This window comes from Sus scrofa, chromosome 2, assembly GCF_000003025.6.
Source record: "Sus scrofa isolate TJ Tabasco breed Duroc chromosome 2, Sscrofa11.1, whole genome shotgun sequence".
In the NCBI taxonomy this organism is placed as follows: domain Eukaryota; kingdom Metazoa; phylum Chordata; class Mammalia; order Artiodactyla; family Suidae; genus Sus; species Sus scrofa.
In genome coordinates this window covers 81441175-81455547 of record NC_010444.4, presented here as the reverse complement: position 1 = coordinate 81455547, position 14373 = coordinate 81441175, and the positions used below count along the sequence as shown (strand labels likewise).

At 41.6% G+C, this 14373-nt stretch overlaps 1 protein-coding gene across 3 annotated transcripts in view; it reads left to right on the top strand.

The window, feature by feature from the left end:
- FAF2 (Fas associated factor family member 2) overlaps window positions 1276–14373 on the top strand; it is a 52421-nt gene continuing 39323 nt past the window's right edge. Inside the window, exons 1-3 of one of the 3 annotated variants that reach the window (XM_005661468.3) lie at window positions 1322–1402; window positions 4917–4960; window positions 5094–5178. Coding sequence is in view for 1 of the 3 variants with exons in the window: in XM_003123660.4 (XP_003123708.1) it covers window positions 1340–1402 (63 nt within the window). In the remaining 2 variants the exon portion in view is untranslated. Of the gene's footprint in view, window positions 1403–4916; window positions 4961–5093; window positions 5179–14373 lie in introns of all 3 variants that reach the window. The other 2 variants (XM_005661467.3, XM_003123660.4) reach the window with 2 other exon arrangements.

Sequence of the window (14373 nt, the reverse complement as noted above, 5' to 3'; positions counted from 1 at the left end):
GAGTGCCTGGCTAGGAGTTAGACAGGTAGTCAGTGGAAAAGTGGTCACCAGACCGTGACCCCTCTGCCCCCCAAGGCCTTTTGGATGGTGAACAGAGAAGGCAAATGGTAGGAGAAAAGAAATGGCAATGAAAATGGGAGCTCTAAAGAGGGCTGGCAGGTTAGAAGTGGCAAGGAAATTGCAGAAGGCAGCAGACATCGAGGGGTGGGGATAGGGCAGTGAAAAGGGTGAGCCACTGCTTCTAAAATGAAGGAGCTGAGGCAGCATATCTGGGGCTGTTGCTGAACCTCATTCCACCAACAGCAAAACGGAGACTGGAAAGGAGGTGGTTTGCCCAGGGACGTCCAACACTCTGCCAAGTGGACACCAGAACCTAGTCTCCTGATCCCATTCTGGGACTTTTTTTTTTTTTTTGCTTTTCAGGGTAGCACCAGCAGCATATCATAAGGAGGTTCTCAGGCTAGGGGTCCAATCGGAGTTACAGCTTCCTACACCACAGCCACAGCAACGCCAGATCCCAAAACGCAGCTCACGGCAACGCAGGACTTCACCCACTGAGCGAGGCCAGGGATCGAACCTGCAACCTCATGGTTCCTAGTCGGATTCATTTCCGCTGAGCCACGATGGGAACTCCAGCTCTTGGACTTTCCCTTCTGTCGGTCACAGGGAAGATGGGCCAGTGGGCAAAGGGACCCGAGAAGGCCTGAGGTACGCAGATGCAGAGGGCAGGAGGTGTGGACTCAAAGCTCTAAGGCTGGCAGCGCCACTAACCATCAAAGACCCGTGTGGCTGAGCCCAAAACAATTTTCACACCTCCCACAGCCTCCGGTTCGAAGGCTGCGTGGGAAATGCCTTCCACCCCCACCATTGTATTCGGGGACTTTTGGAACCTCCCTATAGTTTGTCAGGGGCTTCTGGAAACATGACGGCAGGAATCAAGTATCAAACAGCCGATATTTGCGAACTGCCACAATTTCCTAAGAAACATTGCGGGGCGTGGGGGCAACCGAAAGCTGCCGAGTGGCTTTCGGGACCTCTCGGCTCTCTGCAAGCTATTCCAGAGTCCAAGTCTCTGTTAGGTCTGTTCCTAAGAGCGATTTGTACAGTCTCTCGACAATTTCCGGAACCGTTCGAGATCATCCCGAGAATGGCGCCCTCTGGCGGCAGGAATTGCCAGCATTCTCCGCACCCCCCACCCCGTGGCGGGGCGGGGGTGTGTGCCGGCACGCGCAGACGCAGTTGCGTGCTGGAGGCCGTTCAGACCGGATGTGGTTGCTGCTGAGGTCACTTCCGGCGGGTGACGGTGCGGACGGGTCAGAAGCGTAGAGGCGGCGGCAAAATGGCGGCGCCTGAGGAGCGGGATCTAACCCAGGAGCAGACCGAGAAGCTGCTGCAGTTTCAGGTAGCAGCGAGTACTCGGTACAGCGAATGTCGCCGCGTGCTAGAGAGTGGGTCCCTAGAGGAGCCCAGAACCCTGTTCAGATTGGGCCCGAGATTCTTCTCAGACCAGCAGGCGGCCCCCTCCCCCCCAGACGCCAACTGCCCTGCTGCCCCCGGCCCCCGAGCCTCTTGTCGGTCCCCGGCCTTTCGGGAATGGTTGCAGCCACGCCCGCTTTCCTCATTCTCTTCTCAGAGGGTCAGCTTCCCAGGTTCCCCTTAGCTGAATCCGTCCTTAGCCAGCCTTTTCATCCCGGTTACCGGTCGGACCCTGTTGGCCCAACGACTCTGACGGTACTGAGATGCTTAATCCCCACTGCGGAGTTGGCCTCGCTTCGGGTCTCTGGAAAGCCTCCTACCAGCCTCACATGCCATTTCCACAAACATGTACTCAGGGCCTCTTGGGTGCCAGGTCCTGTGTTGGGAGATCTCCTTAGGGGTGGGGGCAGGCCTGCCCCCCGCCCTAAAGGTGTGGGAGGACACCTCCTAAGGAAATAATGCAGCATTATAAATGTCATCAGTGGCCTCCGAAGGGTTTGTTACCCCTGGCTTATTCCGGGACTCAGTGCTTGACTCTGCTTGAGGAGGGTGGTAAAAGGAATCTGCCTCCCTTTAGTGGATCTTTGGGTTAAGAACTTTTGGCACTGAGCACCTCATCTCTGAGCTGGAGAATCTCGTTGGAGGAGACCTAGGTAACCTTGGCTCTTTATCACCCCGATGGATACTAGTTTCCTTATTTCTAAAATATATATCTTAAAAATGTTTACCCCCTAAGGAAGTTGTGGAGATGCAGTGAGTTTATGGATGTCTGAAGGGCTTTGTACACTGTAACCTGCTCTCAAACAGTATTGCTAATGTTAATCATTATTTAGCTTGGGGTAGAATTAAAGTTAGTGGTACACTTATTTCCTAACACAAAATGTGCTAAATATATTTATTCATTCCACAGTATTTACCAAGACCCTTCCTTCCCAGGCAATAACAATAGGTGGTTAGAATCCCATTTATTTTAAGTACTTTGCTAAAACTTAGCATACATTATAGCACTTAGTCCTACAGTTCTGTGAGATTCACACTGTTAGAATCCCTGTTTTACAAGTGAGGATATGAGGCTTAAGAAGTCACATGCTTAGGTTACACAGCTATTAAGTGGTGGCCTCAGATTTAAAACCAAGTCCATCTTTCTAAGACCTTTCCTGAGCTCTTGAGTGCTCTACAACCTGTGTTAAGTATCATTGTACAACTGAGAGTGAAATGCAGATGCTGTAATATTGTCCTTTCTTTGTTTTTTTTGGCAAGTTCTCTCTTCTGTAATTTCCTTGATTAGATTTCACCGCAGTCAATTTCAAAGAGTTTTTTCTCTTAAATTGAGCAGTGGGTTGGAAATGTATAAATGGGCAACTACTATCATAGAAGTAGTTGGCCTTTGAAGTTTTGCTTAGAGAAATTGATGACACAGCAAGTTAGAATCGTAGTAAATAAAGAGCAGACAGCTAGCTTCCACTTCCTGGTAGACCACTAATTTCAGAGTTTTGTTGAACTTTGGCAGATCATTTTACCCTTTACAGCTCTTAAGGGACAAGCCCCTATATTGTTTGAATGTAATGAGGTGATATGAGTTATAAGTCATGAAGTACTTAGTTTGGACCTGGAAGAACATGAATATGTGGTAGCATTTCTGAGTAAAGTACATAGGAACCTCTATTTTTGTCTTTATTGGGTATTTTCTCTGAGAAAGAGAGGTGAGGGAGTTCCTGTTGTGGCTCAGTGGTTAACCAACGCAACTAGTGTCCACGAGGTCTCAGGTTGGATCCCTGGCCTCCCTCAGTGAATTGGGGATTCAGTGTTGCCCTGAGCTGTGGTGTAGGCTGCAGACGCAGCTTGGATCCACTGCTACTGTGGCTGTAGTGTAGGCCAGCAGCTACGGCTCCCATTCATCCCCTAGCCTGGGAACCTCCATGTGCCTCAGATTCGGCCCTAAAAAGACCAAAAAAAAAAAAAAAAGGAAAATAAGAAAGAGAGGTGAGTAGCAGATTAAAGTTGTAATAAGATTGCTTTATGAAATTGTATTTCATAAAGCAAATGCATTTTACGTTTGTATGCTATTTAAGCAGTTGCTTGGATCAGGTTCATCATCCAGATTACCAGTAACGTTTGAAATTTACTAGGTGTCAAGATTTATACCAGGTATTTGATGTACATTAACTCTTTTAAACACTGTAAGGTATTAACCCTAATTCAGTTTATTAATGAAAAAACAGGTTCTGAGAAATCAAATAACTTGCCCAAGTGGTAAATGACAGAGGTTTAGAAATCCATGTCTGTAACCATCCTGTCTAATGGAGAAGCCAGATTCATATATAAATAATGAGTATTCTGCAGTTATGTTAGTGCTCATCGTGTAATAAAACACAGTGATATAAACAAAGTGCTGTGAGAATTTAGGGAATGATAAGCATATTAATGGAAGTAGGAGGGGGAAAGAAGGGTGGCTTTTTAGTAACCCTGTTAAGTTTCTACCAAGCTTTAGGCATGGTGCCTAACCATTGTGTTTAAATCTCACAGTAGCCCTGTAAAGTGACACAGATGGTATGCCTGCTCCTAGGTGAAGGAAACAGGTCTTTTGAAGTATTTTTTTCAAGGTCATTAAGCTATTAAGTATTGGCAGTAGAATCAGAAGTTAATGGGTGTGAATCTGGATTTCAAGGCTGGGCTCTTGCCACTGTACTTTGCTACTTTGAAGGAGCAGTGGAATTTCAACAGATGGTGGGCAGAGCTGAGGAACAGTTTGAGCAGGGTTTGGAGATGGAAGATAGAAATTTTAGGTTTCCTCTCTCACTTTTTTTGTGGCATGTGATTTGATTGGAACTGCTTAGGGTATATTTATCAGGCTTCTAAGCCCATTTGATGTCTTCTAAGATTTTTTTTAGTTATTCTTTTCTCCTGGTTTTTTTTTTAGGGGGGGGACCAGTAGAATATGAATAGCTAATGCAGATATTTGTTTTAGGCTGCTTCAAATGGGAAATAATGGGTTTTGAGAGGTGCTAGTGGAAATATAGGGAAGGTCGCTGTTACCAAGTCCATTTTTCCTAATTTCCAAATGTAGCAGACTCTCCTGGTGCCTTGGTTTGCTGCCTCTAGGTTACTGTTTGAACAGCTGGAGAAGGATGACATGGACAAAGAGAGAAGGGACTAAAGGAGTTACATGTGGCCAGTAGAGGAAGAAATGATCCTTTTTCTGTTTGTGTAGGAAAAAAGAAGTCTTGAGATTTGAAGGTGTTTTTGTTTCTGACATTGTTTAAACACTTACTGGGCATTTACTTTATCCAAAGTGCTCTAGATCATTGAGTCTTCCCAGTAAACAAAAGTGTATGGTTCTGGTGTTGGTGTGTAAACTAGGGTCAGGAGATAATTTACCTAAGGTTAGTGATAAGCTTAGATTTTAATCTAGAACTCTGATTCTCTTTCCTCCCACCTAGCACTGCCTCTCCAGCCCTAGGTATTGATTTGTTTTCAACTACAGGTAAGTGGGTAGGGCCAATGGAAATAGTATGGGGCACTTTTAAGAAAGAATGTAGCAAAGGAAGTCCAAAAGTATGATTCTAATCCTGGACATCATCACTAATGTTAATTCTCTTAATCTCCTCTACATGAAGATGGACTTTTTAAACAGAAGGGAAGAAGAATCCCCCAAAGTAGGAATGAACAAGGAGGACCGTTCTCTCACTTCCATACCCACAGGTATGAGAGAGAAATGGGATAGAGGGCTTCAGGGGGAGTATCTTCCGGAAAGGCCAAATTTCAGTTAGAACACGAAGGTAAAAGAAGTGTTCAGGAAAATTAAGGATCTTGGGAATATTGCAGAGATAACAAGGCTTTTAATTCTAAACAAAATCTAAAAATGTAATGTTACTGGGTCAAAACAATGTACTTTGTACATTTTAAGAGCCACTGCTAGACTACTTTCCAGGGAGTTTTGGCAGCTCACACTTCCACCAAGAGGATGTAAGAGGACCTGTTTCTGTACATCCTTGCCAGCTTTGGATAATATCTTTTCAGTTTTTGTCAATCTAATTAAGTTTTCAGAGTTCTCATTTTGATTTGCATTTCTAGTGGTAATGGTGGTTGTAGTTTTTAGTTTTGCAATCACTTGGGTTTGAACAGCTAATGTAAACACTTATTTTGAGTTATTTTAAATGATAAAGAATAGAGATATAAGATTGGGGAATTGGCTTATCAGCCTCTGTTTTTAAAAAATAGATAATGCTGGTCCACATAGTATATGGAAGGTTTGCTTTCTGGCTAACTTGCAGAATAAAAAGTGCTGATTTTAAGATTGAATCCCATTGTTCCATAAACTCCTGATTACAGATGAGGTTGAGCTCTTTCTGACTATTTATGGTTGGTTGTTATATAAATTGCCTGTCAATTCTTTGTTCATTTTCTGTTGGATTGACGTTTTATCAGTTTGTAAGAGTTCTTTATGTATACGTCATATATAGCAAATATTTTCTTTCATGACATCATTTATCTTTGTTATCTTTTCATTTATATTTGTTTACACTTGTTATGTCATCACATTGCCATTTTTTTTCTTTCTGGCTTTTGGAGTTTCTGTTTTGTCTAAGAATGCCTTTCACTTAATGAGGTTATACAGATGTTCTTTTTTGTTTCTTCAAAATATTTTACAGATTTCCTTTTAAAATCAGACCTTTAATCTATGTAGAATTTTAACTTTTTGTCTGTAGGAGCTAAGAGGCCAACTTCACTTTTTTCCAGAAGAGACTATAGGTTAGCTGAATGGTTGATCCCCTCCTCCACTGATTTGTGTAGTCCTCTTTCTCATAGAATATCTTACCATACTCTATTTTTGCTGATCTGCCAGTAGCATTACTGAATTAATAATAATAGCTTTATAGCAAGTTTTAATATCTGATAGGACAAGAATTCTTCCTTTTTTTTTTTTTTTTTTTTTTTAAGGGCCCCACCGTGGCATATGAAAGTTCCCAGCTAGGGGTCTAATCAGAGCTGCAGCCACCAGCCTACACCACAGCAATGCAGGATCCAAGCTGCATCTGCAACCTGCTCTGCAGTTTGTGGAAACGCCAGATCCTTAACCCATTGAGCAAGGACAGGGATCAAATCCACATCCCCATGGATATTAGTTGGTTTGCTATTGCCCAGCCACGATGGGAACTCCACACAGTAGATCCTTGTTATTTATCTATTTTATGTATAGTTTTTTTGTATCTGTTAATCTCATACTCCTAATTTATCCCTCACCCTCCTTCCTTTTTCCTTTGGTAACGGTAAGATTTTTTTTCTGTCCATGAGTCTGTTTCTGTTTTGTTTATAGATTCATATGTATAGTTTTTTAGATTTCACATATAAGTGATATAATTGCTCTTTCTCTGTCTGACTTCATTTGGTATGGTATTCTCTAGGTTCATCCATGTTGCTGCAAATGGCTATGTTTCATTCTTTTTATGGCTGAGTAATATTCCATCATGAATGTATGTATTTTTCATTGAGTTATAGTTGAGGTACAAGTATTATATAAGCTACAAGTGTACAGTATAGTGATTCACACTTTTTAAAAGTTATACTTAATTTATAGTTATTATAAAAATATTGGGTATATACCCTGTGTTGTACAATAGATCCTTGTAGTTTATTGTATAAATAATAGTTTGTACCTCTTAGTCTCCTACCCCTGTATCACCCTTCCACCTTCCCGCTTCCCACTGGTAATCACTAGTTCTCTATATCTGTGAGTCTGCTTCTTTTTGTTATATTCACTAGTTTGTATTTTTTTAGCTTCTACATATAAGTGACATCATACCGTATTTACCTTTCTCTGTCTGACTTATTACACTTAGCATAGTATTCTCCAAGTCCATCCATGCTGCTGCAAATGGCAAAAAATTTTGTGTTTTTATTTATTTATTTTTTTTTATGGGTGTATCAATTAAACACACACACACACCACATCTTCAATTGCCAGGTCCTGTGGTAGTTCTCTTTTTAGTTTTTTGAGAAATATCTGTATTGTTTTACACAGTGGCTGCACCAATTTACATTGCTACCAACATTGTACAAGGTTTACCTTTTCTCCACATGCTCACCAACATTTGTTATTTGTATTCTTTTTGATGGCCATTCTGACAGGTGTGCAGTAGTACCTCATTGTGGTTTTGATGGGCATTTCTCCAATAATTAGTGATACCGAGTATGGTTTCATGTACCTATTGGCCACCTATATGTCTTCTTTGGAGAACCTTCTATTTAGGTCTTCTGCCAATTTTTAAAATTTTTTGGGGGGTGGGTACTGAGTTGTATGAGTTATTTGTGTATTTTGGATATAAGCCCCTTGTCAGTCACATCATTTGCAAATATTTTCTTCCTTTCCATAGGTTTTCTTTTTTTTTTTTTGTCTTTTTGCTATTTCTTTGGGCCGCTCCTGCGGCATATGGAGGTTCCCAGGCTAGGGGTCGAATCGGAGCCGCAGCCACTGGCCTACGCTAGAGCCACAGCAACGCCGGATTGTTAACCCACTGAGCAAGGGCAGGGACCGAACCCGCAACCCCATGGTTCCTAGTCGGATTCGTTAACCACTGCACCACAACGGGAACTCCCATAGGTTTTCTTTTTATTTTGTTGATGTTTTGTTCCTTTGCTGTGCAAAAGGTTTTAAGTTTAGTTAGGTTCCATTTGTTTTTACTTTTATTTCTTTTGCTTTGGGACACTGATCTAAGAAAACATTGCTATAATTTGTGTCTGAGAATGATTTGCCTATGTTCTCTTCTAGAAGTTTTATGGCATTATGTCTTTATAGTTAGGTTTCTAAACCATCTTGACTTTGTTTTTGAGCATGATGTGAGGGGAGTATGCTAATTTCATTGATTTAAGTTTTGCTGTCCAGCTTTCCCAATACCATTTGCTGAAGAGACTCTCTTTTCTCCATTGTCTTAGGTTAATTGACTGTAGGTATGCATTTATTTCTGTCCTTTTCCCATTTCGTAGTTGGGCTGTCTTTTGTTTTGGGGTTGTAGGAATTCTTATATATCTTGAATACAAGTCCTTTGTCGGATATATCATTGGCAAAAATATTCTTCCCTTTAGTGGGTTGTCTTTTCACTTAATGGTGTCTTGTGAATTTCTTTTAAAGACTTCATAGCTTTAGCTCTTACATATAAGGTCTGATCCATTTTTAGTTAATGGATGCGAGTTAGGGGTCCAACTTCATTCTTTTTGGATGTGGATATTTAATTTTCCCAGCACTGTTTCTTGAAAAGATTTCCTTATTGAATAACCTTGAAACCCTTGTTGAAAATTAGTTGATTATAACTAAAGGTTTGCCTCTGGGCTCTCATTTCTATTCCATTGATTTGCACGTATCCTTATGTTCGTACTACATTGTCTTGTGTAATAAGTGTGAAAGGAAGGAAGTATGAGTCCTCCAGCTCTGTTCTTTTTCAGAATTGTTTTGGTAGTTCTGAATCTCTTTCACTTCCAAATAAATTTTAGGATTTTAGGATCACCGTGTCAATTTCTGGCAGCTGGGATTTTGATAGGGATTGCTGTTAACCCTGTAAATCAATACGAGGAACATTGCCATAACAGTATTGTCTTCCAGTCCTTGAATATGAGAAATCTTCCCATTTATTCGAGTGATTTTTAGTTTCTCAGTGATATTTTGTAGTTTTCTGTGTACAGATCTTGCACTTCTCTTATTAAACTTATTCCTACATATTTTATTCTTTTTGATGTGCTGAGAAAGGAAATGTTTTCTTAATTTTATTTTGAGGTTGTTTATTACTAGTATATAGAAATATAATTTTTGTATATTGATCTTGTATTCTGCCACCTGGTTGAACTCATTATTAATTCTCTATTAGTTTTTTGAAGATTTCTTAGTTTTTTCCTATACAAGATTATGTAATCTGTGAATAGATGCAGTTTTACTTCTTATTTTCCAATCTGGATGCCCCCCCCCCTTTTTTTCTCACTTAATTGTTTTAGTAAAGTGTTCAATAGAAATGGTAAGAGTAGACATCCTAGTCTTGTTCCTAATCTTAGAGGGAAATCATTTGACTTTTTTTTTTTTTTTTGGCTGGGCAATGCAGCAGCTTGATGTGATTGGGTATCAAACCTGGACTATCGCAGGGAAGGCACCAAGTCCTAACCACTAGACCACCAGGGAACTCCCCAGTCTTTGACCATTATTATGTTAGCTGTGAGTGTTTCTTAGATCAGGGTGAGAAAACTCTCTTCTATTCCCAGTTAAGTTGTTTTTTGTTTGTTTGTTTGTTTGTTTTTGTCTTTTGTCTTTTTTGTTGTTGTTGTTGTTATTGTTGCTATTTCTTGGGCCGCTCCCGCGGCATATGGAGGTTCCCAGGCTAGGGGTTGAATCGGAGCTGTAGCCACTGGCCTACGCCAGAGGCATAGCAACGCGGGATCCGAGCCACGTTTGCAACCTACACCACAGCTCACAGCAACGCCGGATCGTTAACCCACTGAGCAAGGGCAGGGACCGAACACGCAACCTCATGGTTCCTAGTCGGATTCGTTAACCACTGTGCCACGACGGGAACTCCCCCAGTTAAGTTTTTATTATGAAAGAGTTTCATGGGTTCTTAAAAGGGTTATATGAGATAATGCATGTAAAGTACCTGATAAATAGCACGGCTCTATCAAAAAGGGGGGGCAGTCTTGGAGAATATTCACTTGTACATATGTTCTCTTACATTTCTCTTTATTTTCCCAGGGGATAATTAATAAAGGGTAGAATTGAAAATTTGCAAAAATGTCCCCCTTTTTTTTTTCTTTTTATGGCCATACTTGTGGCATATGGAAGTTCCTAGGTCAGGGGTTGAATCAGAGCTGTAGCTGTGGCCTCTGCCACAACCACGGTAACACCAGATCCAAGCAACATCTGTGACCTGTACCACAGCTTGTGGCAATGCTAAGTCCTTAACCCACTGAGCCAGGCCAGGGATCAAACCCACATCCTCACAGAGATATCAGGTCCTTAACCCACTGAGCTCCAGTGGGAATTCCAAAATGTCTTTTTATAATTGGCATTTAGAAGATAAATACTTACCAAGTAGCCTATCATGTACTTGAAGGAATGCAGGACCTCCAAAAAGATACATATAGAAAAGGTTTTACATACAGAAGACTTGTCTGATAGTTTTCAGATTTATAGAATTAATCCTGTGATTGGGGAATTGAAAGTGCTGCCAGTTAAACTGTGGAGTTTTTTCATTTAAATTCAAATTTAGGAGTTCCTGTCATGGCTCAGTGGTTAATGAATCTGACTAGGAACCATGAGGTTGCGGGTTTGATCCCTGGCCTTGCTCAGTGCGTTAAGGATCCCGTGTTGCCTGTGAGCTGTGGTGTAGGTTGCAGACGCGGCTCAGATCCGATGTTGCTGTGGCTCTGGCGTAGGCTGGTGACTACAGCTCCGATTATACCCCTAGCCTGAGAACCTCCATTTGCCGCAGGAGCGGCCCAAGAAATGGCAAAAAGACAAAATAAATAAGTAAATTCAAATTTAGCCTATAGTTTTAGTATCCTTAGATACATTTTTCACAAGCTTAATATTAGCACATTATATTTCTTTCTTTCTTTCTTTTTTTTTTTTCCCCAAATCGGAGCTGTAGCTGCCAGCCTACGCCACAGCAGTGCCAGATCCTTAACTCACTGAGCGAGGCCAGGGATTGAACCTGCAATCTCATGATTCCTAGTCTGATTCATTTCCACTGCTTCACAACGGAAACTCCATGTGTTCTTTTTTGAAAAACATTTTCCAGAGTTCCCACTGTGGCTAGCAGGTTAAGAACCTGACGTAGTGCCCGTGAGGATGCAGATTTGGTCCCTGGCCTTGCTCAGTGGGTTAAGGATCTGGCGCTGCAACAAGCTGTGGCATAGGTCAAAGATGTGACTGGAATCTGGTGTTGCTGTGGCTGTGGCATAGGCCTCAGCTGAAGCTCTGATACAGCCCCTAGCCCGGGAACTTCCATATGCCACAGGTGTGGCCAGTATTAAAAAAAAAAAAAAAGTTTAGGGAATTTCCATGGGGGGTGGGGTTTGTTGTGCAGCATTTACCAGTCCTTTTTTTTTTTTTTTGGTCTTTTTGCCATTTCTTGGGCTGCTCCCACAGCATATGGAGGTTCCCAGGCTAGGGGTCTTATTGGAGCTGTAGGCACCGGCCTACGCCAGAGCCACAGCAACGTGGGATCCAAGCCACGTCTGCGAACTACACCACAGCTCATGGCAACGCCGGGTCCTTAACCCACTGAGCAAGGGCAGGAATCGAACCCGCAACCTCATGGTTCCTAGTCAGATTCGTTAACCACTGCGCCACGACGGGAACTCCTACCAGTCTTATTTGACAATAAACTTTGTTCAAAGAACAAAACTACACCAATTGGTTGTTGACCCTGGGCATAAGGAAGAAAAATTTTATGTTTATATCTGTGAACTGTTATCTAGCTCTCAGTAGGTACAGTGAAAAAAGAAGAGACTAGGAATAAGAAGACTGGACAGTTCTGCCCCCCTCATGGCTCTGTGACATGGTAAAGCTTGTTCACTTTGCTTAGCCTCAGTTTCATTTTGTGCAAAATGAGTGGTTGAAATAGTTTATCCTTACTCTTTAATGTGAAAATTAGAAAAATTCCAGATATTTCATTCTCAATTGACAGAAATTTTGTTGAGATTTTCCAAATTGGGGATTTATTGAAAACTTCTTGTTTTCTAACATGAATTAAATAGTAATGGGAGGCAGTATAGCATAGGAGACAACCTAGACTATGGAGGTGGTGGTTCTAGGTTTCAGTCTCAGCCCAACACTTGTCATTATTCTTGAACAAGGGTATTTTTAGACAAGGTACATAAGCTCTTGAATCCTTGGGATCCTCGATGGTGAAAATGAGGGCTTTATTACTCATAGTGCCTACTGCATAGTCATAGGTGCTTAGTGAATAGGAGTTGCTGGTATTTAATTTGGTAAATCAGTAAGTAAGTTGAATAAAAAAGATCTGAATGTGAGAGGTTTAGCTACAGATCAGAGCTTAGGGGTGAACACTTCACTTCCTGAAGGGATTTCAAATTCCATTTCTTCTGCCACTACCAGAGAGGGCATACTGCTTATTGCATAAAGCAAAGCTTTGTGTGGTAGAAAGGAGAGAACAAAGAGCTCTGCTTTTTGCCAAGTTTCTCTCTGGTAATAACTGAAAACAAAAGTTAGTATACATCCTCAGTAAGTTAGAGCCAGCAAGCCAAGTGGAATTTAGAGAGTACTTAGGTATCAACTGAGATTTCTCACCAACCTCCTACAGTGTTTGTTAGTATAAACAGATGAGGTGGGGAAGGATAAACACTTCTTAGGAAAGCACTCCAGTGATTACTGTAATTACCTCTAGTTACCTAATCCCTATCCAGATAGTTGAATGAGACATCTGGTTAAAACACTGTACCATCTATTGTTGGTGATACCTTCCTTGAGTCATTAAGCAAGAGATAGATCAGGGATCACAGTATTTTGGTGGTGTTGACATCCTCTTATGTTTTGATTTGGGAGGGGAGGAATTTAGACAAAGGCTGGAGTAGGAGAAGGCGATAGAATAGTTTATACACTTTCCTCCAATCTCCCCATGTATTTTGCTAATGAGAGATTCAGCGTATTTTTTGCCCTAAAGATAAACGCTGCCCTTCTACTAATGCTAAACTTAGTGTGTTAAACTTTTGTGAAAATTGATGTAATTAAATGTAGTATTTTCCTAAATCTTTGGGAGGGCAATTCATGGAAGAGGAGTTAGCTCCAAGGGGAGGAGGAAAAAGGGAAAGATTGTCTTGGAGCAGGGGATATTTCTAAGTAAGACAGACTCGGGTGGATCTGCCCAATAAGGGCTTTGTGGAAGACATTTGCCCTGAGAAATTAGAGGGAAGAGGAGGTGCCAAACTATACATTGAAGTTGTTTTGTCTAGTGCCACTCAAGTCACCTTGGATGTCTGGAGATCTGAGTGTAAACCAAAGTTCTAAAAAGCAATCCAGTGAGGAGAGATTGCAGATTTATCTAACCTTTATCGAGCGCTTACTATGTACCTGAATTAGTGTGGAGTGCCTTCCACATAATTCTTTTTAAAGAGTCTCAATGTTCTCTACTGATATGGCCACGATGGCAATATCTGTCTCATAAGATTGTTGAGGAAAATAATTCCTTACACAGAGTAGGAATAAATGAGTGATAATAAGAACAGTATTTCAAAACTAGAGAGAAATAAAGTTGATCATTGGCATGAGGGGAGGATTCAAACATTTTAGTGTGGTAAGTCACTGCACTGGGTTTTGGGGATATAGAAATAAATGGATTCTCAAAAGAAAGTTTTTCTTTTTTTTTTTTATAAAGTGAGATTTATTTATTTATTTATTTTGTTTATTTTATTTTATTTGTCTTTTTGTCTTTTCTGGGGCCGCACCCACAGCATATGGTGGTTCCCAGGCTAGGGGTCTAATCAGACCTGTAGCCACCGGCCTACAGCAATGCCAGATCCCAGCCGCATCTGCAGCCTTTACCACAGTTCACAGCAATGCCAGATCCTTAACCCACTGAGCAAGGCCAGGGATCGAACCCGCAACGTCATGGTTCCTAGTCAGATTAGTTAACCACTGAGCCACGGCGGGAACTCCAAAAGAAAGTTTCTTTTAAAAGAGAATTATAGGGAGTTCCCATCGTGGCTCAGAGGTAGTGAACCCAGTGAGTATCCATGAGGATGAGGGTTCAATCCCTAGCCTCACTCAGTGGGTCGAGGATCCAGAGTTGCCATGAGCTGTGGTGTAGGTCGAAGAAGTGGCTTGGATCCTTTGTTGATGTGGCTGGTAGGCTGGCAGCTGTAGTTCTGATTTGACCCCTAGCCTGGGAGCTTCCATAT